The 24,601-nt window shown below is 35.2% G+C and overlaps 1 protein-coding gene and 1 long non-coding RNA gene across 10 annotated transcripts in view; one reads left to right on the plus strand and one right to left on the minus strand.

Moving 5' to 3' along the window:
* The window catches only part of LOC145727558 (uncharacterized), a 98,981-nt gene that overhangs the window by 12,443 nt on the left and 61,937 nt on the right, over nucleotides 1-24,601 (plus strand). For all 6 annotated transcript variants that reach the window (XM_081977189.1, XM_081977188.1, XM_081977190.1 and 3 more), the window contains exons 2-3: nucleotides 20,720-20,878; nucleotides 20,938-21,115. In XM_081977189.1, coding sequence (XP_081833315.1) covers nucleotides 20,720-20,878; nucleotides 20,938-21,115 — 337 coding nt within the window. The remainder of the gene's footprint in view (nucleotides 1-20,719; nucleotides 20,879-20,937; nucleotides 21,116-24,601) is intronic.
* The window catches only part of LOC145727615 (uncharacterized), a 36,912-nt gene continuing 27,175 nt past the window's right edge, over nucleotides 14,865-24,601 (minus strand). For 3 of the 4 annotated variants that reach the window (XR_014177901.1, XR_014177900.1, XR_014177899.1), the window contains exon 9: nucleotides 15,253-15,588. This is a non-coding gene — a long non-coding RNA (uncharacterized LOC145727615). Of the gene's footprint in view, nucleotides 15,028-15,081; nucleotides 15,589-24,601 lie in introns of those variants that run through there. The other variant, XR_014177896.1, reaches the window with a different exon arrangement.

Here is a 24,601-nt window from a genome sequence, read left to right on the forward strand (position 1 = left end):
CCATTCACACATTCATATCTCGTGTTATATACTCCTTAAAGACTTATTTCAATTCAAATGCAAATACCTAGAGTGCCACGGGGAAAAATCTGATGCCAAGCTGACAACAGATGTGGAATTAATGACCTTCTAGAGGAATTTGTTAGTGCTTTTAATGGACATTTGCAATCTTATTATCTCGGTACTATTAATTCCTTTCGAATACTTGTCTTGTCGTTAAGTCCGGGGGTTGTTTTACCACCTGAGATAAAAGTTTTGTAGAATGACTTTTACTCAATTAGCATCAGAACAAACGGTCGCATTTTCCCATTCGAATGCGCCGTTGAATTGTCTTAATCCTCTTATGAATGAAATCGTACCATTACCTAAATTATTTTGTGGGAAGCAGACCGTACCATATACGGCAACTTGCTATACCAACAGCGCTATTAAACTCAATCCGGATGATTCACCAATTGAAATACGATGGGGTCAGTTAAATTCGGTTTCGCGTTTCACTCGCGGTTTGAGAAAGTACTTTAGCCATTCAAAAATAATCAACAATTATTAATTTGATCGAGAGGGAATACAAGCTAGTTACGCTAGTTAAACTTGGCCCGAATACCTAAAAAAAAAGTCACCTTCACCTTTTACAGTTTTATAAAATGATTAAAACCCGATAGGTGGTGTCGTATTTTGTCTGGTCTGGTCAGGATCTTGTTATGGCCGAGCACGTATCGTTGACAGAAACAACCGCAAGCTTTCTAAGTAATCTTGACTGTATTTTCTTTTGCACCGATCACGTTTTATTCACCTGAACCAACAATAAAACTGGAAACAACCGATATTTTAATATAAACTTTGACGTGACATCGCACAAAGTCAGTGTTAGCTGTTTCTACAAGTATCAATCTAATTAAAAATTACGTCACAAGTTCATGTCAACAAAAAACTGTGTGGAAACCAATTCTGATAGGAATGTTGTCGAGTTTATAAGCTAATTTAGTTTTTAGAGTCACCGGACATTTCCACAGTAATTCTAGAGGCATAGATAGTTTAAAGGGTTTTAGAGGCATTGGTATTTTCAAAAAATCATTTTACGGGGCTCTGCCAACCTCAATGATTCTAGAAGCTTCTTAAAGTGAAGAATGAAGCAAATTCTAGATTGGTTTGAAGGCTTTTGCAATTGTAAAATGACTCTAGAGGTATCTGGAAGCATTTCCAAGTAGATATTTAGAAGCTTCTGACAAACAGCCTAGTTTTAGAGGCATCTGAATTGGTATTTTCAAAAAATCATTTTACGGGGCTCTGCCAACCTCAATGATTCTAGAAGCCTCTTAAAGTGAAGAATGAAGCAAATTCTAGATTGGTTTGAAGGCTTTTGCAATTGTAAAATGACTCTAGAAGTATCTTGAAGCATTTGCAAGTAGATATTTAGAAGCTTCTGACAACCAGCCTAGTTTTAGAGGCATCTGAATTGGTATTTTCAAAAAATCATTTTACGGGGCTCTGCCAACCTCAATGATTCTAGAAGCCTCTTAAAGTGAAGAATGAAGCAAATTCTTTAGAAGCTTCTGACAAACAGCCTAACCAACCTAACCTTACCTCCTTCAACGTAACTTCTAGTTTTAAATATTTGTTTTATATACATTTTAGCTACAATGGAAATTTATGTGCCAGTATCTTAATTATTAATAAATAAATACATGAGAATTTTGGAAAAGTTGGTTAAATCGAGAAAACAAGTCTCCAAAATATAAAACAAACGTTGACAAAACACAATTGTGATGTCAGTTGACTGGCAAGTACTTATTTCTGAAGCTTACACTTTTCGCTGTCAGGTGGTGCTAAAACATGTTTTAATAATCCATGTGACATTATTATCACCTGTCAGACTTAGTGGAACTGTTGTCAATGATCGTATTGTACTTTTGTCACTTAACAGTAAAAAAATTGATTTAATTTTGTTATAAACTAAAATACTAATTTAAGGTTTTCGAGAGTAAATGGAACTGATCTCGCTATAAATTTACGCGATCATCTTGCGTGTGTGGGCTCCTTTATGTAATCCAACACTGACAAAGTGCACCTGCACCCTTAAACCAGCCCGAACAAAAGGTGGACACAATTGGAAGCCATGTTTGACTTTTATATACGGTGCGCGTCGAGTATCTGGTTACATTGTAGTTTCTTTGAATCGCCTTTGATTATCATTCATCATTTTTCTCGTTGGAGAATTTGAAGAAAAAAAATTAGTTCCAAGAGATTGTTAGTTGACTGGGTGGAATGTTTAGCTACCACACACGTTATCGATGAAAAACGAACGAAACTATCTTCTTGCATTAGAATTGACATACGGCAATTAAAACACGTTTGAATAACATGTTCAGTTATTTATTGAACGTTCGTGTTAATAAAATGGGTCAAAGCGAAAGTAGATACTTGACTGGAGTTGTGCCACAATTCTATTAATTAAAAGTTTTTATTTGAGTGAAAATATTTTGACACTATCGCGATTATCAGTAAAAGGTGCGTCTAGCGTGGATTAAACGTTACAGCGTAAGTAGGATTAATTACAGCTAGGCGTGTTTTACAATATTACAATAAAAAAGAGCAGTAAATCTTCGTAGTCAAATCGCCTACAAACCTGTCGTCATTGTTATGCAATTATTAGAAATCTGATATAAACCGTTAAAAAGTTTTTTTTAACGTCGTCAGGTTAGTCAACCTTGCTTTAATTTGTAAAAAAGTGCTTAACTGGCCACTATAGTTACAGTAAGTTTAAGACTTTTGGTGGAATTTGGTTACGTCCACTATGAATGCAGCCTATTACAACTCGCATTGCAACGGACGTATTCAAACTCTTCCAGTTTTTTCTTCACAAAGTAGTAACAGGAAAAAGGCCATTTTAACTGAAGAATGTCTGTAACGCTATGTCTTGTTCCCTTCCATATCGTTTAACATGGAGTTTTAATCGTTTTATTCACCTTGCGTTCACATGTCGTTACAACTTTGCATCTGCACACAACTGGCTTCGTTATTTATATTAATCACGCAAAAATGCGAACGCCCCGTATATTAGCCGACATAATACGCACATGTCCCGGTCGTTAATCTGGTTTTTTTTACAGAGACATTTTTTACGGTAAAATTAAAATGTCCGCAGATTGCAGACCAAATAGATTTGTTTGAGTAGAAGGAGCCCACACACGCGACCTCTAGCGGAAGTAGTTAGCGAATGCAAATATCCCATAACAATGCTTCAGCCAGTAGTTTTTAAATTCCTTTGATGGTATCCGATTAAATGAGTCACAAGGCAGGAAGAGGATAAGTGGGTAGCGGAGAGGCATTAAGTAGCTGATAATAATAATAACAATATTACCTTAGACGTTATTACAAAACGGCTTAATCATAGCTGTGAAAGCAAAATAGCCAATTTAGATATTGTCGGTTAACTTGTAAAGGCCATTTCGTTACTCTGATGAAGTCCTGATAACGATCTGTTAAAGCTTTTTTCACGTTTCATCTATGCCGTGAGGCCTCTATAATTTTTATAAAATTTCAGTAGCTATTTCACAGTTAATTACAGTACTTTTTTAAGGTTAAACCAATTTAAGTGCAATCTGGAATTTCTAGGAAATGTCGTCGAACTTGTATTACATTACAACAGGCAAGGACGTATCTTATCAATTCTAAAAATATCAGGAGTAAAATTGGGTATTCTGCAACGCCCAACCCAGACAGAGTTTGTTCACTCACGTCTTCTTCTATCACCGGTCGGTTGTACAAAAACAGCATACACGCATGTTTGTTACAAAACCTTTAATTTACTTTACAACCACACTTGGTATATCATCATTGAATTATCGCATTACATCGCAAATAGGAGTGGCATTTGCATAAAACGGGCGTTTGCCAATTATTAAGGCCCGCCTGGACCGATCGACAAGATACCTTTACCTTATCTAAACGTGAAGCGGAAAACTCGGCCTAAGGCGACTTCCCAGGAAGTCGACAACTTCCTGCTTAGATATCGGACTAAAACCCGTCATTACTCCATTCTCATCATTACGATCATCGTCTATTGATTGTATTCAGGAAGAGAGAAAGTGCCGTCAACAAGGACAAAGTACCTATAACAACCTACGACCGAATGTTATCAAGAGTCATTGTGGTTTTAATGTCACGTCACCGTTTTTCATCCTACTTTCGTGCACTTATTTGCATATGATACACATACAAGTCTATTATCCGACGTGGAAAGAAGTCCAAAGTGGCTATTGTTTGTCTATAGATAGGAGGAAGTGAAACGATATACTTCCTAGTCCCTTTACATTGGAAAGGTGTTCCTGTTATTTGTAAGATCACGTCGCAAGACTTATGAACTTCAAATCAAAAAATGTTATTTGAATTGTGTAAGTGAAGATTTTTAAGAGGCAAAAGAATGGTAGCAAAAGTTGTGGTCACGTGGAAGTGATGTCAATAAGCCGAATTGTCAAATCGACAAAAAAGATGAAGAAGTTGGTAAAAAGAATACAAGTTACACTTCAGAATTTAAGTTTGCAGAAGAGTTTTAGTATGGATTGACCTCATTTTTGGTGTAGTAAGCAAACAAAAAACTCTACAGTAGCCTCCTAGTGGAAGACAGACCCAGTTTTGCCGCTAAGAATCTCATAAAACATTTTATACATACATACATTTTAATGACAAATAGAATCTGAAAACGAATGTTCAGAGTGTCACATTCAAAATAACGTTATTTTCTACCTTACAGTACTCTCCTATTGGAGGACAAACAACCAGGGATGTAAAATTTCCGGAAAATTAAATTGATGGACATTTTTCCAGACAATTTTCGCTAATTTTCCGGAAAAATTGGAAAATCTAAAAATTCAAAAATAATTCGTTTTTTACATTTTTGTACTTTTAACTTGAAGGTATTCAGGCAGTTGAGGATAATTTTGAAAATAAAAAATGTTCACTTGAAATTTCTTGACAATTCTAGTTTTTAATTTTTTAAAGTCAAACGGTGCGTGGTACCAAAACAGCGTAAAGAAGGTAAAAGTTGCATCCCATCGAGGTGCATTTGTGGTAAAAACTTCAGATCTCTAACCTGAAACGTTCCTGAGATATTGATCAAAAACTGCAAAAAACGAGAGTCAACTTTCACGGCCTCTAGCGGCTAAACGGGGCAGCTTAGTTCACTAGTTTTTTTTTGTTATACGATGGTTTTATACAGGGTGTTTCAAATAAGCTGGAAAAATGCACGAAAATGTAATCTAAATTAGGGATTTTTTAGGCCTACTATACTAACGGCGACCATTTTGGATTTTCCTTAATCAAAGTGATTTTTCTAACTAATTTGAACTTGGGGAACACAAATCTGACGTCCATTTTGCTCTAACTGTCACCGTTTCGAAGATGACCTTGAAATTATGTCAATTTTGACACTTTAGGGCGTGGCCCTTTGCAAAATGACATTTTGACAAATGACACTTTACGTCAATTCTTTACTATTAACCTGAAGGTATTTAAGCAGTTAATGTTAATTTTGAAAATAAAAAATTTTCCGAAAAAAAACAGAAATCACTCTTGAAAATTCTTGACAATTCCAGTTCTTAATTTTTCAAGGTCAAACGGTGCATGGTACCTAAAAATGTATAGAAGGTAAAAGTTGCATTCCATCGAGGTGCATTTGTGGTAAAAACTTCAGATCTCTAACCTGAAACGTTCTTGAGATATTGAGTAAAAACTGCAAAAAACGAGAGTCAAATTTGACGTTCTTTAGCGGCTAAACGGGGCAACATAGCCGTGCCCGCTCAACGTCACGTGATAGCCCCGTTTATCAGCGTTATTTTGTTATACAGTAATTTTATACAGGGTGTTTCAAATAAGGGAGCTAAGGACGATTTTCTGGAAAAGTGCACCAAAATTTCGCTCAAATTGGGAATTTCTGCTTCGAGGAGAGTGGTCAAAATAGAAGCAAAAACAATTGAATATCGATACAAACGTTTTACATCAAGTAGGCCTAGAATTTGACGTAAATTCCAATAATCGAATAAAAAATTGTAAGTTTGGTTTGTTGCTTAAATTTGGGACATCTTGTATATTGATGGATTATCTAGGAATAAAGTAGACGCAAATATCTATAAGATTCATATTTGGTATTTTTTATAAAATGAAAACAAGTATGGTAAAAATTGAATGAATCACCCTGTAAACTACTCCATTGTATTGTCAATGGGCTCGCATTCGTTTTCAAGCTCCGAGGAACGAACAGAGCGTTTTTGACGTCACAATGACGTAAGTTGACAGTTGGTTAAATTATGCTTTTGCTAAATTACGTCATCGTGACGTCAAAAACGCTCTGCTCGCTCCATGAAACTTGAAAACGAATGAGGCCAATAACTCGGTTATTTTGACAATTATCGGGTGGTTCTTTGATTTAATTTGAGTCTCTTTTGACCACTCTGTATAGCGTTTTTACCTAAAACGTCGAATAACTGTTAAAACTGTTTTGTTTGTTGTTTGTTTGATTTTGACAGTTTTTACTGTGACAGCCGAGAAGGGAGAACATATAGAACATCTGTTCAATTAAATCAGATAACTATACCCTTGCATAAATTTCTAAATAATATTTTTTTTTTAATTCATATAATTTTGAAAAGTGTTGAAGTTAGGTTAGGTTAGGTTAGGTTAGGGTAGTTTAAATTGGAAAATCTGAAAAATTCAAAAATAGTTTTCTAATTAATTGTACGACAATCCAATATCAATTCAAATGAAGTTTAATGTAAATATCTTTTATCATTTACTCCATTTGCACCATCGCTTTGTAAGCCGAGCTTAAGTTAAGTGTGGGTCAGACTGTGACAGTACAGATGAAAAAAGTTACACTCTAAACCACACTTAACTTAAGCTATGAGACGACGAATAACAATGACAAGTTTGACATGTTGTTTTTCCTATCATGGAAAATTTTCATTTAAACATTAAGTAATTTTCCGGTAAATTTCCAAAAATGGAAATTTTCCGACTTGAAAATTACCGCTTTTACATCTCTGCAAACAACTGTGACACTAGCTGATTCTATCTGTCTATCTTAGCAAAACATACACGATAAAGCCAATTGAAGATTAATCACCTGTTATTAACGGTGTCTAAAATGTAACCAGCTAATAAAACGAGCTATAAATGCGGTACTAAAAATATTCGTTCGATTCCGTCCAAACAATACCGAATAGAAAATAGTGCTGACGATTTCATAAACAGAACATTCTGAGACGCATAAAACGCCTAGCAACATTTACAGTTGCCACCGTTTTATGAGTGTGTACTGTGTCGCCATTGTGTTTTGTTGCTGTTGAATTACAAAACCTGCACGAGACCCCGTTGTCTGTCTATTCACCTGCCACAACACCGTATTAATTTATTATTGATAGTAAATTACTGTTACACAGATATAAACGTTGTGTGGAATACGATTGGATAAAAGAAAAATTGTGAGCCCTTTCAGTCTTTAAAGCTGTTAATTTACCCACCTTGCGACTACCATAAGTGGCCGACCAAGAGATTGTCTTCACTGATACTCCGTTAGTGCAGAACCATGCCGAATCTAGTAACAGAGATCTACGATGAACGTAAACGATATGGGAAATTGCCTGCATGCTCTTTGTCTTCCATGTTCGTTCTTTTTCCATAACTTTCAACCCTTCGTAAGGCTTTACCGCCCTCTAAACTTTTCGCGTACCCTTTGTGATGCAAATTGCAACAAGAGCTTGAATAATGACTCATGCTCGACGCCTTAATGCATATGTAAATTATGTATTTGCAGACCAACGGCCGGTGACGCTAGATGACATAGTTTTCCCACACAGAAACACGTTTTCCACGTGAAAAATTGTAGCGAGTTTCTGGGAAAATGTTAGTTTAGTCGGAATTGTCCTGAATGTTTTGTCGTCAAGAAAGTTCTAATTCTAGTTAGAGTACTGAGAATATTATTTATAATTGTTGTGGAAAGAAATTCTTGATGGCCATAAGACACAAATGATAGTACTCTTAATTGTACTACGAAGAATTTTGATTATCTACTTGGTGTAGAAATAAGAGTAGTTTCTGCTAAAATGTTTTTGGTGTATTCACTGTTTGTGAACAGTGCGAAGATCCAGCCAACTGATTTAATGGTCAAAGTATAAATTGATTGGAAACTACAGAGTGGTCCAGTTTTAAATGTCAATAATGCACCAATCCATAGCCAATTAAAAAATAAGTTGACAGGCATTATGTCATTTTTCTGAAAAATGTATTCTAAGGAAAATACAGTCCTTCAAATTTCTGTTTAAAAAATCAGTTTTTTGTCATAACTGTCAAATCGTTGGAGCAATTTTGATCAAATTTGGAACACTCATTATGAAATTAATACTCATTATGAATGACGTTTGCCAAAATTCTCCAGTAGCCTACAGGCATAGGCAGCATACAGGAAGATGGTTTTAATGTTTTTGCCTTCTACGTCTCTAGATATCAAAAATTACGTGTTTTTTTAAATTTCATTGTTTACGATGAAAAAGAAATTATCTCTTATAAAATTCTGATTTAAAACTTCCTTTACGATATAATTCAGTTATTACTTTCAAAGACCCAAAACTAACCCAACCCAACTTAAAAATTGTCTTGGAAACAGAAAATTCAGTTAAGAAGCTTAAAAAATTTAATTGTAGCTAGTTTTCATAGTTTCCAGACAAACTGAAAGACTTTAGTTTTGAAAATTGACTGAGAAAAGATAAAAATTGATTTCAGAAGCTTAAAAATTGTGTTTGTAACCAGTTTTCATACAAATTGAGAGACTTTAATATTGAAAATTGATTTGTACTTGTAGACATAAAAACTACTTTTTCTAGAATTTTTGACTACAAATTCATACATTTAAACCTTAAAAATTGACTTGAACACCAAAAAGTGACTATGAACTAATGAAAAGTAATATCAGAAGCTTAAAATTTGCATTTGAAGTAAGTTTTCATAATTTTAAGACAAATTTCAATATTTTAGTTTTGAAATTAGTCTTAGATAGAAGACATTGACATTAGATTCATGAAAATTGTCTTGAAAACTAACTTTTCTTGCTTTTAACTTTGCTTTTAATTTTCTCAAAATTCTGGACTATTTTTAGTGTTTCAAAACTGCTTTCAGCTTGGAAAATCGAGTTTCAAGACTATCTTTACCAAGTTATTAACACAGCAAACTTAAAAACAATTTTCACATTCTTCATAGACTTAAAATGGCATTCCAAGCTTTGTCACTATTAAATCGACTTCTAGACACCTCAGTGCTAAACATTTGTTGACTTATCAAGTCTAAAAGCCAGTTTGCACACTGTCCATAGTCTTGAAAATGTTATTTCAAGCTTCTTCACTATTAAATTGACTTCTACACTCATCATAGCACCTAATAAATTGTAGCATCTCTAAGAAATTCAGACTGTTTTTAGTGCTTTTTAAGACTGAAAAATTGAGTTTAAGACTATTTTCAAAAGTTAAGTTTCTTCAGTAATAAAAGTAAAAAGTTTTGGTATCAAATGCTACTATATTAGTCTTGAGAATTAATTTTTAGAAATGAAATATTTCGAAAATTTAATTTACTTCTAAACTTGTTCCAGTCCAGAAAATTGAGTTGTACACCAATTAAAGTCTTGAAAATATACTTTTGAACTCTTTAGTCCTAGTAAAGTCAGTTATAGCTTTAAAAGTCAACTTTTAGATTATCTTAGTAAAGTAAAAAAAAAGTTTCATACACAATACAATCTTTGTCTTGATTTCCGGACTGTTTTTACTTCTTGAAATCCAGTTTTAGACACTCGACCAGGATGGCAGTTTGAGAAAACAAATTATAAGACTATTCCTAGTAGTAAATAGCAAGTTTTTATACTATTCGGCACAAATTTGGACTCTCACAAGTTTTGAATGTTCAGTTTTACACTATAAAACGATTTTTTAAATTGAAATTTGAAGGACTGTAGGTTCTTTAGGAAACGTTTTTCAGAAAAATTACATAATGCAAGTCAACTTATTTTTTGATTGGCTATCGAGTGGTGAATTATTGACACTTAAAACTGGACCACCCTGTATACTCTCTACTACAAATTCTTTTATATGAGGAGAATAACTTCTAACGTTATTTCATTGGCAAGCTAACTGAAACCATATGAGTCACCTAATTTGAGTGACTGCATCAACTCCCCTTCTGATAAGGCTTTCATCGCTATTAGGAAGGCATTCAGAGGTAATCAGGCAAAATGGAGGTCCATAAGCCGTCTTTTGATCTAAAAAATATCTGACACGAGGGTAGTTGATTGCTTTCAACGCTTTTTCCAGTTTTATCTGGCATCAAAGAAACACTCGCCCTACGGGCCAATATTACCTAATTAAAGCAATATCTAAAGTCGTCGATACTCGGTATTACTGCAACCTGCAGGATTTCAGATTTACGATCTGTGTAGCAATTACACGAGAAAGGCTTAGCGCAAAAAAAGACATAATTGCGCTTAATACGTTACGGTGATAGTTTCATAAGCAGAACACCTGCGTGAGTTAGTTGGACTGGATTCGATTTAATTTAAAATAATCATTCTGTTAATGTAATTGCTTAGAGACAATAAACTATTTGCTGAAGACTATCCAGGAAGCGTGGTTGAGTAGGCAAATTGCCATCTTGATTCCCAATTCCGTTTGACGCTTATTACAACCTGAAAAAATAAGGCGGATTTGATTTTTTCCATTTCCTGTTGGAGTTTTTGGAGGAAATCCTGCTTATTTTCAATCTTGTATAAAATCCTGGTGTTATTTATTAAAATAGCATGTGATTTCCATTTAAAGTGATTACGCTGAAACGGTTTTAAATCTATCAGCAAAACGGTATAAATTTTCTTTATACGGCATTTATTAATGTTAAAACTGGCGTGAAATCCACAAACAAATAAATAAAGTGCAATTCTACAATAGAGTTATATTGACGCCGTTTCATTACAATAAAGTGTTATTCAGAAACGTTTGTCATGGAAACTTTAATTTTTCTCAGTCAGAAATATTGATAAACCTAATTATAGAAGCATGAAATCATCCAAGTAATGTCGATTATTATTGTTGTGCCATTACTATCGGCGTTGGAATTCCTTCTTCCTCGATCAATAACCTGTAGCGAATCACGCCATTGTCTTTTGAAATTGCGATTTTAACGACAATTTTCAATTCTCCTACAGGTCGATAACATAAGAACACTGGCCTGGTGCCAATTGGCACGGCTCTAAACTAGGTGTACGTAAAATCGCTTCAATCGAAAATAATTCATCGGTTCTGCTCTTGCCAAACCGAAAAATTTCGAATAATGAATGTAGTCGGTCTTTTTGAACCCACCAAACAATGTTTACCATAAATAAGTCCTCCATTTACCTACGCTTCATGTACACAACGGTTTTCTCATGGTGCCTTTTAAAGGAGGCACTAATCCAATCTTGCGCACTTTATTATTTGCCTTGTTCGTCTGGGAACAAAAGCGGAAGTGGTTCCCATAAAGTCGGAATGCAAATACCGATAAAATAATATACTCAGCCTAAAACACGGTCGAATTCAACACCGAATTCAGTTATTTTATTTGTAATAAATGCCTTGAAATGAAAGCCAATTAGGCACCGAACTCGTTTACCGGATTCTGAATACAATGAGTTCGAAATTTATGGAAACGGGTTTTTATTTTTATAACTGAATAATTCATTAATTATTGTCATCCTTATATTTTATTTTCAAAGGCGTAAAAAAGATTCTTTGAAAAATTGTTGTTATACAGGGTGTCCCACGACGAAAGACATCGATTGATATTGGAAAAAGTATAAATGAGTTTTGAAAATTTGGCAGAATACTAATGTGAGCATGCCCAATCTAACTAAAATATTTTCAAGATGGTTGCAATTCCGGTTATACCGGAAGTCGATCACATCTTTCTTATTTTAAATAGAACACCCTATGTATTATTACATATTTGGATTCCTCACAAAATTCTGACCAACTTTTGTGTACAATGCCGTATGTCTATCTCTAGCCGTTTTCGAAATATTTGATGTTTTTCCAAAAAAGTGACAGTTGCAACGCTCAACATATTTTTGTACTCTGTCAAAACCGTATTTCATTTTCCAATGAAACTTTGTGTTATTGTAAATAAAGAATCGTTTTATTAAACTGAGGATGCGTAATGACTCATTTGTATACAGGGTCGTCAAAAAAATCATAAACTTGCCACTAAAAAAAATGAAAAATTTCAAGTTTTTTAAATAGAAACCCACATTTTTTATGCCGGAATCATTTTGAGCATCAAAAATTACTGTAAATAAATAAATTAAAATTTACTTGCCTATACCTAAATCCAACCCATTTAGTTTTATTTGGGAATAAACATTTATTATTATTAAAACTCCAGATTTCTTGAAAATTTCTCTCTCTAATTACGTGTGGATTTATGTCACACCAGTAGTTGAATTATGTCTATTGAACATTCCATTTTTAGTGAATTTGGCCTCGTCGCTCTAAATAATATTATTCAAAAACAATTCTTCTCCATAGTGACTAGTCAGCAAAAACTCACTAAAAACCACTCTCTTCGGAAAGTCAACCTCTTTTAAGTGTTGCACTAATTTAAATGAAAAAGGGTGAAATTTTTGTTTCTTCAGGATCCTTTGAATTGAGCTTTTGGATATGCCTGATTCTACAGAAACTTGTCTTATTGACGAAGTTGGATTTACAACAAAATAGCCCAAAATTGCAATTTCTACATGGGGGTTTCTATTTAAAAAACTTGAAATTTTTCATTTTTTTTAGTGGCAAGATTATGATTTTTTTTTGGCGACCCTGTATACAAATGAATAATAATGTCATTACGCACCCTCAGTTTAATAAAACGATCCTTTATTTACAATAACCTAAAGTTTTATTGCAAAATGAAATACGGTTTTGACAGAGTACAAAAATATGTTGAGCGTTGCAACTGTCACTTTTTTGGAAAAACATCAAATATTTCGAAAACGGCTAGAGATAGGAAGGGCATTGTACACAAAAGTTTGTCAGAATTTTGTGAGGAATCCAAATATGTAATAATATATAGGGTGTTCTTTTTAACTTAGAAAGTTGTGATCGACTTCCGGTATAAACGGAAGTGCAACCATCTTGAAAATATTTTAGTTAGATTGGGCATGCCCACATCAGTATTTTGCCAAATTTTCAAAACTCTCCTATTTATACTTTTTCCAATATCAATCGATGTCTTTCGTCGTGGGACACCCTGTATTAAAATTGTGGGGTAAGATCGAACATGTAGAACAAATTGTGTAAGATGGATAGTGTGTGATTGGTCAAGTGGTCAACAGTGGTGTAATTTACGCAAATACTGCACATGTGGACATCATATTTTCAGACATTAGGCACCTTTCCTAACTGGTCACATAAATAGTTCCTTTATACATTGTTGAGCTACATGCTGCATGTAACTAGGTCGGTGATAGATAGTATAAATTGATGTACGATACAAAAAGCAACTTTTATGGTTTTATTAATGACTCGCCTGGTGTATAACCTGCCAAGTATTACTGTATTTACGTAGCAAATGTCTTCATACAGCTTATTAACATTTGATAAAGTGTCGGCGCTATGAATATTAATCATATTAGATAGTGGCTTTCCTGCTAATCGGCGCCATTTCCGTTTTTGGTCTAAAAGTCCAAAGGACTTGGTTGTCTGTCCGCTGAAAGTTAATTAACCTTGACCATTTCCATCGCAACTAGTATAAATAGAGCATTATTGGCAATGTTCATTGAACTGCATGATTGTGTCTTTTAATGATAGTGCAGCAGTTTTTACAATGTATATTCGTGTCACGTCGTCACGACGAACCGTTATTTTGCATTGTAAAATAGACAGATTACAGGACCCGACATTGCTGCACAAACAGCATACAAATCGGTTACAATACGTTTTATTCAAAACGGAAAAATGGACACTGAACGCACCCCTGAAGCTCGTTTCGATAAGGTTTCCTAACGGTGAATCCAGGCCAGGAATCATTAAATCAAACCCGACCATTATTTTAAGGAAGCGCGGTATATTCGTGGCAGTTAACACTAATGCATACACATTTGTACAAGTGGGAGTTGCCACTATAAAACTCCAAATTTGTTGTCACTTTAATAGCCCCACGCCTACGTTTACAGCTGTGACATACACGTATGCTACTTTTCTACGACGTGTATGGCACCTATAAGATAATTACTCGCGAATTATGCATTCCCGTTTGGTCGCAGCGGGAACAACGTAAACGGCGTAAACGTGTCCGAAACGATCGTCGTAATGTTTTAACATTGGCTAATTTGCTTCGTTGTTTACTTCGTTTCAAATTCAAACCGGACTTAAAAAAACACCCAAGAAAACTAATTCACCTTCACTAAGGTGAAGTTGCACCAGCAAATGATAATATTACATCCTAATAGCTAATAGCAACAAAACGTGTTTAGTGACAACGGAAATGTTACTCCAAGATGTCCTACAGCACCGCCCTCTGTACAAGAAAGCCTAGAATGTCACTTTTAATGGCGGCGTTAGCGGTTTTCGTTTTGTACACAAACCTATACAGATGCAGTAGAAAATATGTTTTTTTAAATTTTTTCGTGTAGTTGATTAGTTGTGAGTGAAAAATCAAAGAACGCTTCATTCCTGATCCAGATATGTATAGATATGGCTTTTTATACCCAATAAAGTCCAGCCAAAGCAAGTTTGGTTAGAACCCTTTGTCCTGGAAAGTACAACAAACTAATGTGAAAACTTCAATCAAAGAAAATTTGGAAATCCTTGAAGCTAGGTAAGCAAAACTGATAAATGGGTTTTATATTATTACCAAGACCTTTCTTTTAAAATTTAAATGTGCCAATGGAACTTCTAAAAGCTGTCCTGTTTCTTCAGAGTAAACCTTTGTTGCTCTCAAAATGCAGGCGGCCTCAAAATGTAACTCACATACCTATGTATATAAGAGGCAATAAGTTTACTGAATGAGAAAGCATATTGTACTTACCACTGAGTATTGTGTTGGAGTAAAATCATTCCAGTTCAAAGCTTTCAACCACTGTTGGGTTCGAGCAGGGTCTTTTGGAAAGTAAAAGACTGACACTTTTGGGCTTTTCACCAAATTGCCTTTACAATTTGGCAAACAACAAGTGGACGGCATATTGTAGAGGCAATAGAATTTAAGTTAAAAAACCAACAACAAATTATAGAACAATGAAGGAACAATAACAATAGTGATAACACAATAAAATGAACACAAACTACACTTTCACTAGAACAATAAACATATAAACAACAATATATAATAGCAAACAAAAATTACTTTGTCAAGTAATCCCAAGTCTTGACTTTAACCCTTAAAAATTAATTTAATCATCGAAAAACTTAATTTCCACAATACAAACAAATGTAAACTGTCAACCACTATTTCGGCCATATTGGAATTTTTGGCATGCACCTTCTTGGCTTTCTTGTACAGAGGGCGGTGCCTACAGCCGTCATTTTTGCTGATCTCCTGGAGGACAAACAAACCTGTGGTACATTTTACAAGCTTCACTTTTTCTTCATTTTTACAGATTGCACTGTTGTTTCTGAAAGATAAGACAACTGCAAAGTATTTTTTCTACATTCTTAATTTGATTTTCCGTTTATGACTGGTTAAGAGATTTAGAAAAAACTGTGACTTCGGGGTTTTCATATTGACGACCACACGGGTTGTCTTTATACTTACAGCATCAAGAACCATTATGACAGTAACGACGAATTTATGCATTCCGATTGGACTCATTTGTTTTACAACCGTATAACGACTATACCGCTTTTATGATAATGTATCGGTCATAGCGCAGTCATACTTATTGCATTTATGAATTAAACATCATTCGATTTTGAAGCGTGTCCTTATGCAGTGAAATGTTTGTATTTGCATGCTGCTTTAGAGAAAACTATTGAAGTCGACTTGTCTAGCAAAAACAAAAATATTCATGTTGAGAGAGACTGAAGATTTCTTGTATTCAAATTTACGACGAACCTTTAATGGCTTATCAGATATGTAATATGACAAAACGTCAACATTAATACAAACATTCTGCTGTTTTATTTCTGAGGATCTCAGAACCCGTTTTAATTTAAAATTTCAAGCACAAACTAACAGGTTTCGTTCAGCCAATCGGATAAAAATGAAAGATAATTTAATTAAGCCGTAGGTGGTGGACAGCAACACCGCACGAGTTCCATCTTTAGATATTTTCGGTACTTACCGACTTTCCTAGCGGAACAAGTTCCACACTAGATTTTTATCAATATCTTTCACACGCAACAAAAGTGCATATAATCCAAGAGGTCGGCGATCTCAAAGAAGAATATAAAACTCGTCGGAGACGGACAATGAGAGAGTCATTGGATCCGTGCCTGTGTAATTTGCAATTCCGGTAATGCTCGGGAATTACATGTTACGTGCCAAGGCCCGATTGTGATGTCGTGCTTACAGTGAGGCCTGAGGTGGACACGTCATTCTAACGTTTCCCATCCTCAAAGTTACGCTGGTTGCACATTACGTTCTTCCAAAGCCATTAGTTGCCCCGGGAGGTGGTAATTAGCAAGTTAGAGTCCAAGGAGAGTAAGGGTTAATTTGCATAAGGACCGCGGGGAGGTAAAACTCTGATTACCATCTCTCGTGGATGTAATGAACTCGTCAACCTAATCTCGACTCGTTCTGGCGTTGCGGTTTGTCCGGAACGTTGAGATTTACCGGGTTTACGGTGTTTTGCCTCTGGTTGTTTCGTAATTACCTTCTTGTCTGTCTAATACTATGTTTTTTGTCATAACAATGTGCATACCGAATTTCACAGTAACTTCTATATTATTGATGACCGTCTGACATATTAGTTGTAATTAGACTGCTTAGATAAATTTACGCATTAGCATAGCATAGCTGCTAATTGGGCAAAACGAAGCCGTTCTTCCGGTTAAGCGATTCCCTTTGGTCTATGTTTAATGCCAGGTTTACGCGCATATCCAGGCGAAAACACGCACACCGCCATCTGTAAATAGCGTATACGTGGGCTTTCTGGATGAGATAAATTTGGGTCTTGGTTGAACTCAATTATTTCTCTCCAAGTTATTTAACCCTTTTGGTTATTCGAATGCGGAATAGTGACAGGTGAAAGGCCGCCGACCTGAAAGTGCATATTTTCACACTATTATGAATCGAGCACAAATGATTCACCTCTCGAAATAGCTTAGTGGGGTATTGAATAACGCTGGAGACATTTCGGGCCCGCTGTCCAGGTATCAAGTGTCGTTTTCTGCGATTCGAAATTACCACGGTAATTTTATAAAGCAGAACGTGTACGTTCAACAATCAAGAAAACTTAACACGACATATCATTTTCCTGTGGGAACTAGTATAAAAGTGTATATTTTTCGGCATTGGCTAATTACTGACTAATTAGGTTCCAGATAACGTCACTTGGTGCTTATTGATACAAACCGTAAACCAAGCCGAGAAAAACCATTAAACCGACAGTTTTAATGAATGACCAGCAACCAAACCAAACCAGTCACCTAAACAGTCGTAATTTTTCCGGAGCAGGTGCCCCGTGCAGCCGTTAATTTTTGTGCGTTCTCTTCGGTTGGCTCGTTCGTCTTCTTCCTGTTAAACTTGCAGATTACAACAGAAGAACGAAACCGAGGCGAAAAAAGCGAACGAATTCCGGCAGCCGGTTCCAATTGAATAACAGGTGCTGCTTTTCAGGTTTGGACTCCAATTGTCGTTCTGGAGTGGTTCTTTTTGGGTTCAATTCAAAAGCCATTTTTATTCCCGTTATTGCCTAGTTTTAATTAAGTTTTAAAGCTGACACGACCCCTATCGTCCGAGGTCATAAATAGTAATCTTCATTACTATAAGTTAAAGATTTTATTATGAGGATTAGGAGAGACTTTTGTCCAATTTACTGTGTTGTAATAATTGACCATAAAAAAAACAAGTTTCAGGATGTCTATCAGAATTAATGAAATCTCATCTTATAGACTCTAAGTTAGGTTATTATAAGAAATTTCTTAAGGTTATGTTAAAACCGTAATTACTTCAACATTAGACAAAATAAACACAGCAAAAAATTTTAAGAATGCTGTCAACAACGTGAACAGCATAAATTTGCAATTTTTAATAACCAATTTCTTTATCTTAATTTTAATCTTCTTAAACTTTTTAAGCCGTTAATCACTTTGGTTGAATTTTTTTAAATTCTCGCTTATACCGTAATTTAATCATCTTGTCCACGCCTTGCTATTAAAAAAGCAATTTCTGTTATTTATTATTATTTATTAGTTCCCTAAATTTGGCGATATGTTCTATATGTTTGTTAAGACGAGTTACTCATTTTTTCTTTGTTTATTGGGTCTTCTGTCTCACACAAAAAAGGTTTGTTGGGAAAATGGAATTTCGCACTATTTTCAACTAAGTGGAAAATAACATTAACCTAGTCGTCCCAACACAAGACCACTGACTTAGGCTCGGTCTTGTTACCTAAAAACGCTGACGTTTCGGTGGAAAATCTACCACCGTCTTCAGAGAATCTAAAAAAGAACACAACGGCAGAACACAGAAAACAACAACTTAATAAATATTAAACCTGATAATGTTCAATTTGGAACTCTGAGAAGGGTTGTCAATAAAAATTGACATAAATTTTGACTTTTGTTATTCCAATAGGAGAGGTTATCTATTGTTGTAGTGAAAGGTGGGTTTTATAATGAAATAGTATAATTCGTAATAGAACTGAAATTCCTGCCGTGCCAGTATCAAAAACAACAAAGAACAACAATGCATACAGGGAGTATGAAACGATAAAACCTTTTCGAAAAAAGATGATTTTTTGCAAGTTTTTTAACACTTTTTAGGCCGAATTGGTAAATTTACTTAAGCTTCAGGGTACGAAATAGCCACCCGTCAAGTTTTATACTTGTAGTTCCAAAATTACATGGTCTAACATGGGCTTAAAAATTTAATACGTGAAATCCTATGTTGCGCGTTAAAAAAAACGCACTGTATGCACTTTCTTTTATTTTACGTCTTTTTGAAAAAGTTTCTTTGTCTATGATACTACATTCATTCCATTTGACTCTATGATCATTATCAAACGCGTGTTGGCATATATTAGATTTGTGAAAGTCTCCAGTTCTTAAATAATTTTGGTGTTCTTTAATACGTTTTTTTAAAGGTCTGGAGGTTTCACCAATATAAAATTGATTGCATTCGCAAGGAATTTTATATATCACGTTTCTTGTAGATTCATTTTCATTGTGAGGTTTTGTTTTAGTTAAGTGTGATCTTAATGTGTTTTGAGTTCTAAATATTGTTCTGATCTTATATTTTTTAGCTATTCGTTTGATTTTGTCAGAAATACCTGGAATGTAAGGAATAAAAAGGTTAGTAAAAGGTAAAATTTAATTTTGATTTCCAGATTGTTTTGGATGTTCTAAATCCCTAAAACATTTATTAACAAATGTTTCAGGATAGTCATTTTCTTTTAGAACATTTTTAATGAATAATTTTTCTTTATTAAATTGTTCATTATTGCCAATAATTTTGGCTCTTTCAAATAAACTTTTTACAATACCTTTTTTTACCATTATTGGATGATTGGATTTGTAGTTTAAATATCTATTTGTGTGGGTTGGTTTTCTGTATACTTTTGTTTCAAATTTGTTTATGTCTCTTTTGATTAGAATGTCTAAGAATGGAAGTTCGTTATTTTGTTCAGTTTCTGTTGTAAATTTGATTGTGGGTTCTATTGAGTTTATGTGAGTTAGAAATTGGTTGAGATGATCATTACCGAATGGATATATTGAGAAAACATCATCAATATATCTCCACCTTTTTTGTGTGAGACAGAAGACCCAATAAACAAAGAAAAAAAATTCCCTAAATTTGTTATTTATTAACAATTAAATACAGAACTGTTTGTTTGAGAATGATTGAAGCATCACGACGTGCACGATTTCCTCATAAAGACCCGATCGAATTTATGTTGTTCATCTCTTGGCCGATACTAAAGATGACAATTATTTATTTATAGGCGAATCGACATTAAACGGCGTACAATTTCCCGTAATGTCGGTAATTAATTCACTATAGTTGCATACAGTTTCTAGTCGGATATTACGACACCCACGTCGGATGAATTATTGTTATTGGACAATACCTAAAGAGAGCGTGATCTATGGGCGCATTGTCAAATGCCTAATATCGTGCGTTATTAACAATATTAATAACAATAATTTACGGGGTTTCAGTAAATAATTTATACATTATTGTGGGAATAGGAGTGCGTTAAGCAACGACCGTCAATTAAGCAATAACATTAATGTCATAGCCTTAGCAGAACATGATTTATTGTGGGTAACTTTTTGATATTTGAATATGAGAATGGTACGCAAAGTGCGTTTGAAGTGTATTGGCAATAATTATTTTAATATATCTTTCTCTCTTTGTTACCCAAATGATCTGTTCCTCTTCTGAGTTTAAAATAATTTTCACTTTGTTGATGTTTGTTAACGTTAAACAATTTAGGTATACTGTCAAACATCAACACTGTAAAAAATATGGTGTTTAAACTACAAAATGTCAATTTTAATTTCAGATCCAACGGTGGTTCCCGACTCCCATCTGAAACCGGTTCCTTGGACAACGACAAGCCTCGTTCGGCCCACCAGGTTCATCCAGTATTGGACGCGCGCCACCTGGTGGGCTATGAGAAAACGGAGCGCGCTGCCACCCCACCGCCCCCGCCGTCTCAAAGGTAAGTCGTAAAGGGCCGCACCGAAGGGAAAATCAATAAAATCCTGCGGGGCATTGCAGGTGTCTCCCTCTAGCGCCGAATATTTGCGTAGAGGCCGGTCGAATCCAGTTCGTTAAACATGAAGAAGAAGCCACGATAACGCCGATTCCTGCCGCAAACGGGATTGCTAGCGTAGGCAGGATCACGGTCACTAGAGGGTTGCAAACCGACGAAGATGACGAACTCGCTCAGGAACAGGTAGGTGGAGCCACTCGCACTAATATTCCATAGCCCTTTGAAAGCTGCATCTTGACAGATTAATCTGAGATTTTTCATCATAATTTTCTTATAGCGTTGCTTGTTTTGAACATCAAAATTGCTCTTCTTCAGTTCCCTAAATGTCATTAGTTATTGAACACACTCTTCTTCTACTTCCATCCGTTTTTGGCCATACGCCTCTCCGTGTCCCTTCACAGTATCAAAATTAATGGATATGACAAAAAACTCTCGTTGACAATTCGGATAATCCAACAGAAAAAACCGAACATTTCACTTTGATGCCTGCCATTCACGTGTCGTCTGAATAGACAAAAAAAAATTCGAGAGCTTTCGCGTATTTAGACAAAGGGACCCTGTCCCGAAGTGTAGTAGATCTCTTAAGCTGACCATCATCCATCCGGCCTTATCCAGATCGGTCCAATCCGAGATAAAACCTAAGTATTATGGAATTCGGGATAATGTAGTCGTCAGGAAAATAGGAGCATGAGTTTCCTGGGGGACGGATGTTTTTATCCCCGGGATCCTCTGCACTGTAAACAGAATTGCTCGAAATAGATTACTTATGGGTTTTTGTGGCGGCGAAATGGATTTTTTTTATCTGGAATTTGTCCAAAGTTGTTGGGGCGAAATTCAGACCTGTGATTTGTTTAACTCAAACATTTGTATCACATACGAACATTAAACCAAAACTCGTTTTAGTTGAAATTCGTGTCTAAACATCATATCCGTCAATCTGATTAGAGTTAAAAGGGACGAGGGCTAGAGATTTTGGGGTTCTTGTTCTTTCCGCAGCGAGTATGGCATAAACATAAGCCCTAATTACATAAAATCGGCCCTTTGACGTAGCAGGGCCTCAGGATTATTACGGAACGATAATTTACCTAATGGCGATGGATGTAATCATCATTCGGTCGTTAAAAGTGGGAGGCGGGAATTAGGAATGAGGCCGGGAAACGTTATGTTTTCGGTCGTTATTTTCGAACAGATGCGGATTTAATTAGTCCGAGTTTTTCTGCTAACCAATTCACAAGTATGTCTTCGTCAGTTTATCGATTACTGAAACACCATTTTGTCGAATCCGAAACATCCTTTTTCTTGAAAGCGAAGGGTTGTAGTCGTAATTGTTCTCCATTAAATTTTGGTGGAAATTTGTTGGGGAATTAACGAGCAACGACGGGACCTGGAGGAATCAGAATTTAAGAGACGCTATTCGGCTAAACCGCGCTTCAAAAGCAAGACTCGACGCAAACACTAATGCTCCTTTACAGCTTCATAAATCTAATGCTTTTACCTCTGGGCCGTTCTTTCCGCATTAGCTGTTGCTTTACAGGTAAATTCAAATTAATATACCGATGGCAGAGTAAACGTCGGTTATTGTTTGGCCAAAGTAATTTACGGTCCTATTATCTTGAGATTAATTTGACGTGTTCTAATCTGAACGATTACGGGATTAAAAACGATTAAGATTTCTTTTTTTGATTCTATTACGGTGTACTGCCAATATGGCATCGACCGTGTGAAATGTGTCAATCGATTGGAGCAGCAACATGGTCGATCAACTGATCTAGAGGAAAATTTAGATTTTGGTCTTTCTCCGTAGCTGCCATATTATTTGGTTCTAAGAAACGATGCAGCAAACCGTAAAGTTGTTCAACAGCCAAAATTTGAAAAATTGTCTAAGTCTCCTGAATGCCCTTAAATTGATAAAACAATTATTATAACTTTATAGTTGCACTCAAACTCAAACTTTTGGTCAAAAGTGGATGAAATACTTTATTTACCTCCAGAAAGGTTGCATGCAATGCAACAAAAAAAAAGTTCTAAATGGTGTATTATACTCGGTCATGATTATTATCATCCTGAAGATGAGATTTACTCAAATCTCCCTCACCTCCTAGTTGCATGATAATATCATCATAACTGGCATCAGATTCACCCTGACCATTCATTCTAATAATCTAGTAAATAAAGAAAATTTAAATAAATAAGCTTGAATAAAAATTCTATAATTGGGATGCCAAGTTATTTTTAAGGTAAATAACTAAACCTATCTAACTTACTTTTTACCTAAAAATCCTGCTTCTAAATATATCATTGAAACTACAAATGTCTTTAATACAAAAAATTACAAACTACTTACAACTAATACTCTTCGTCAAAGAGTCCAAATTGTCCAAAATAAACCGTCAGTTGACCAATCTTCTTCTTTTCCGTTGAGGTGGATTTTTAACTGCAAAGGCTGTACCTCGGTAACAGCCGGGAGGCCTCCTCGGTTATCGATTTAACCACTTCTGGAATAGGTCCTCTATCACAATCTGCTCCATGTCATAACGTGGACTAGACGGTACAATTGCTGGTAGCACTCGGTATTACACCCAGTAACTTCCGTTCCGGAAGAAAAAAGCTTTCTAAGATCCCCTGATCTTCAATAGTCTGATTTTTGCTCGAATTTTTTAGAAAACTGACTTTTCAGCTCTCATTAAAAGTCTCTCTGGACAATCAACAACCAAAAAAAACCTTTTTTCCCACCTTCTACCTCCACGTACCACCTTTTTCACCTCCTTTGAAGTTCATCAAGTAATACTGTTAATTTTCTTAATAACTACATACAATCCTACTAAAACTAACTATAATGGTAAACACTTGACATCCCTACAAAAATGTACCTTTTCTATACATTTTCTTTATTTTCTTGAAAAAAAAATCCTTATTATAGACAACAAAAGACATATTAATGTCATGGGGCATTAAATAAAATAAACCTGCTGAAAAAAATAGGTGGTTCTCTCTAAATTAACCATACATTTTATTTGTTCTAAACAGTTTCGTACTGGTTTACATTTGTTGTATGTAATTTGTATGAAAATTTGAGATTTTGCAACAGCCTTTGTATATCTTTATAATAAGAAATTTTGTAAATAACGACCTCCATCTCTGGTGGATTAATCTGTTTGGAAAATTCAATTATTATAACTTTTGTAATTTTGGACATGGTAACTCAATCCTACTACAGACACTAATTAGGCCGTTGTCAGTCTAAATTATCAGTTTTCAATAAAGTTTCTTCAACGCGAAAATTACAAAGTCAAAGATTTTGAAAGAAACATTTTTCTAATTAATTAACACGAGGGTAGAGCAGTTTCAGATTTGGAAAGCTACGCTGGAAAATATAATGAAAGAAATTTTTCATGCAGAAGAAAAATACGAGTTTTCCGATAACGTCGGCCGAATTAATTGCGTGTTTTTTTTTTTCGAGCAAGGCGAGAGCTGGCAATGAGGATGTTGCTCGCAGCCTTTGATCATCCCATCTAATTAGTTTTGGTTAAAAATGAGATATATCCGGCAAAGCTACGGTCCCTGCAGTCTCATTAGGTTTCACAAAAAAAATACATGTGAGGAGTCCCAGATTGGGGAATTACCGGATCTCAATTTGGTTCCCCGCCGAATCCGGACCTCCTGGCAACA

The sequence above is a fragment of the Ips typographus genome, linkage group LG4 (genome assembly GCF_016097725.1).
Source record: "Ips typographus isolate SLU linkage group LG4, UJ_Ityp_2.0, whole genome shotgun sequence".
Classification (NCBI taxonomy): domain Eukaryota; kingdom Metazoa; phylum Arthropoda; class Insecta; order Coleoptera; family Curculionidae; genus Ips; species Ips typographus.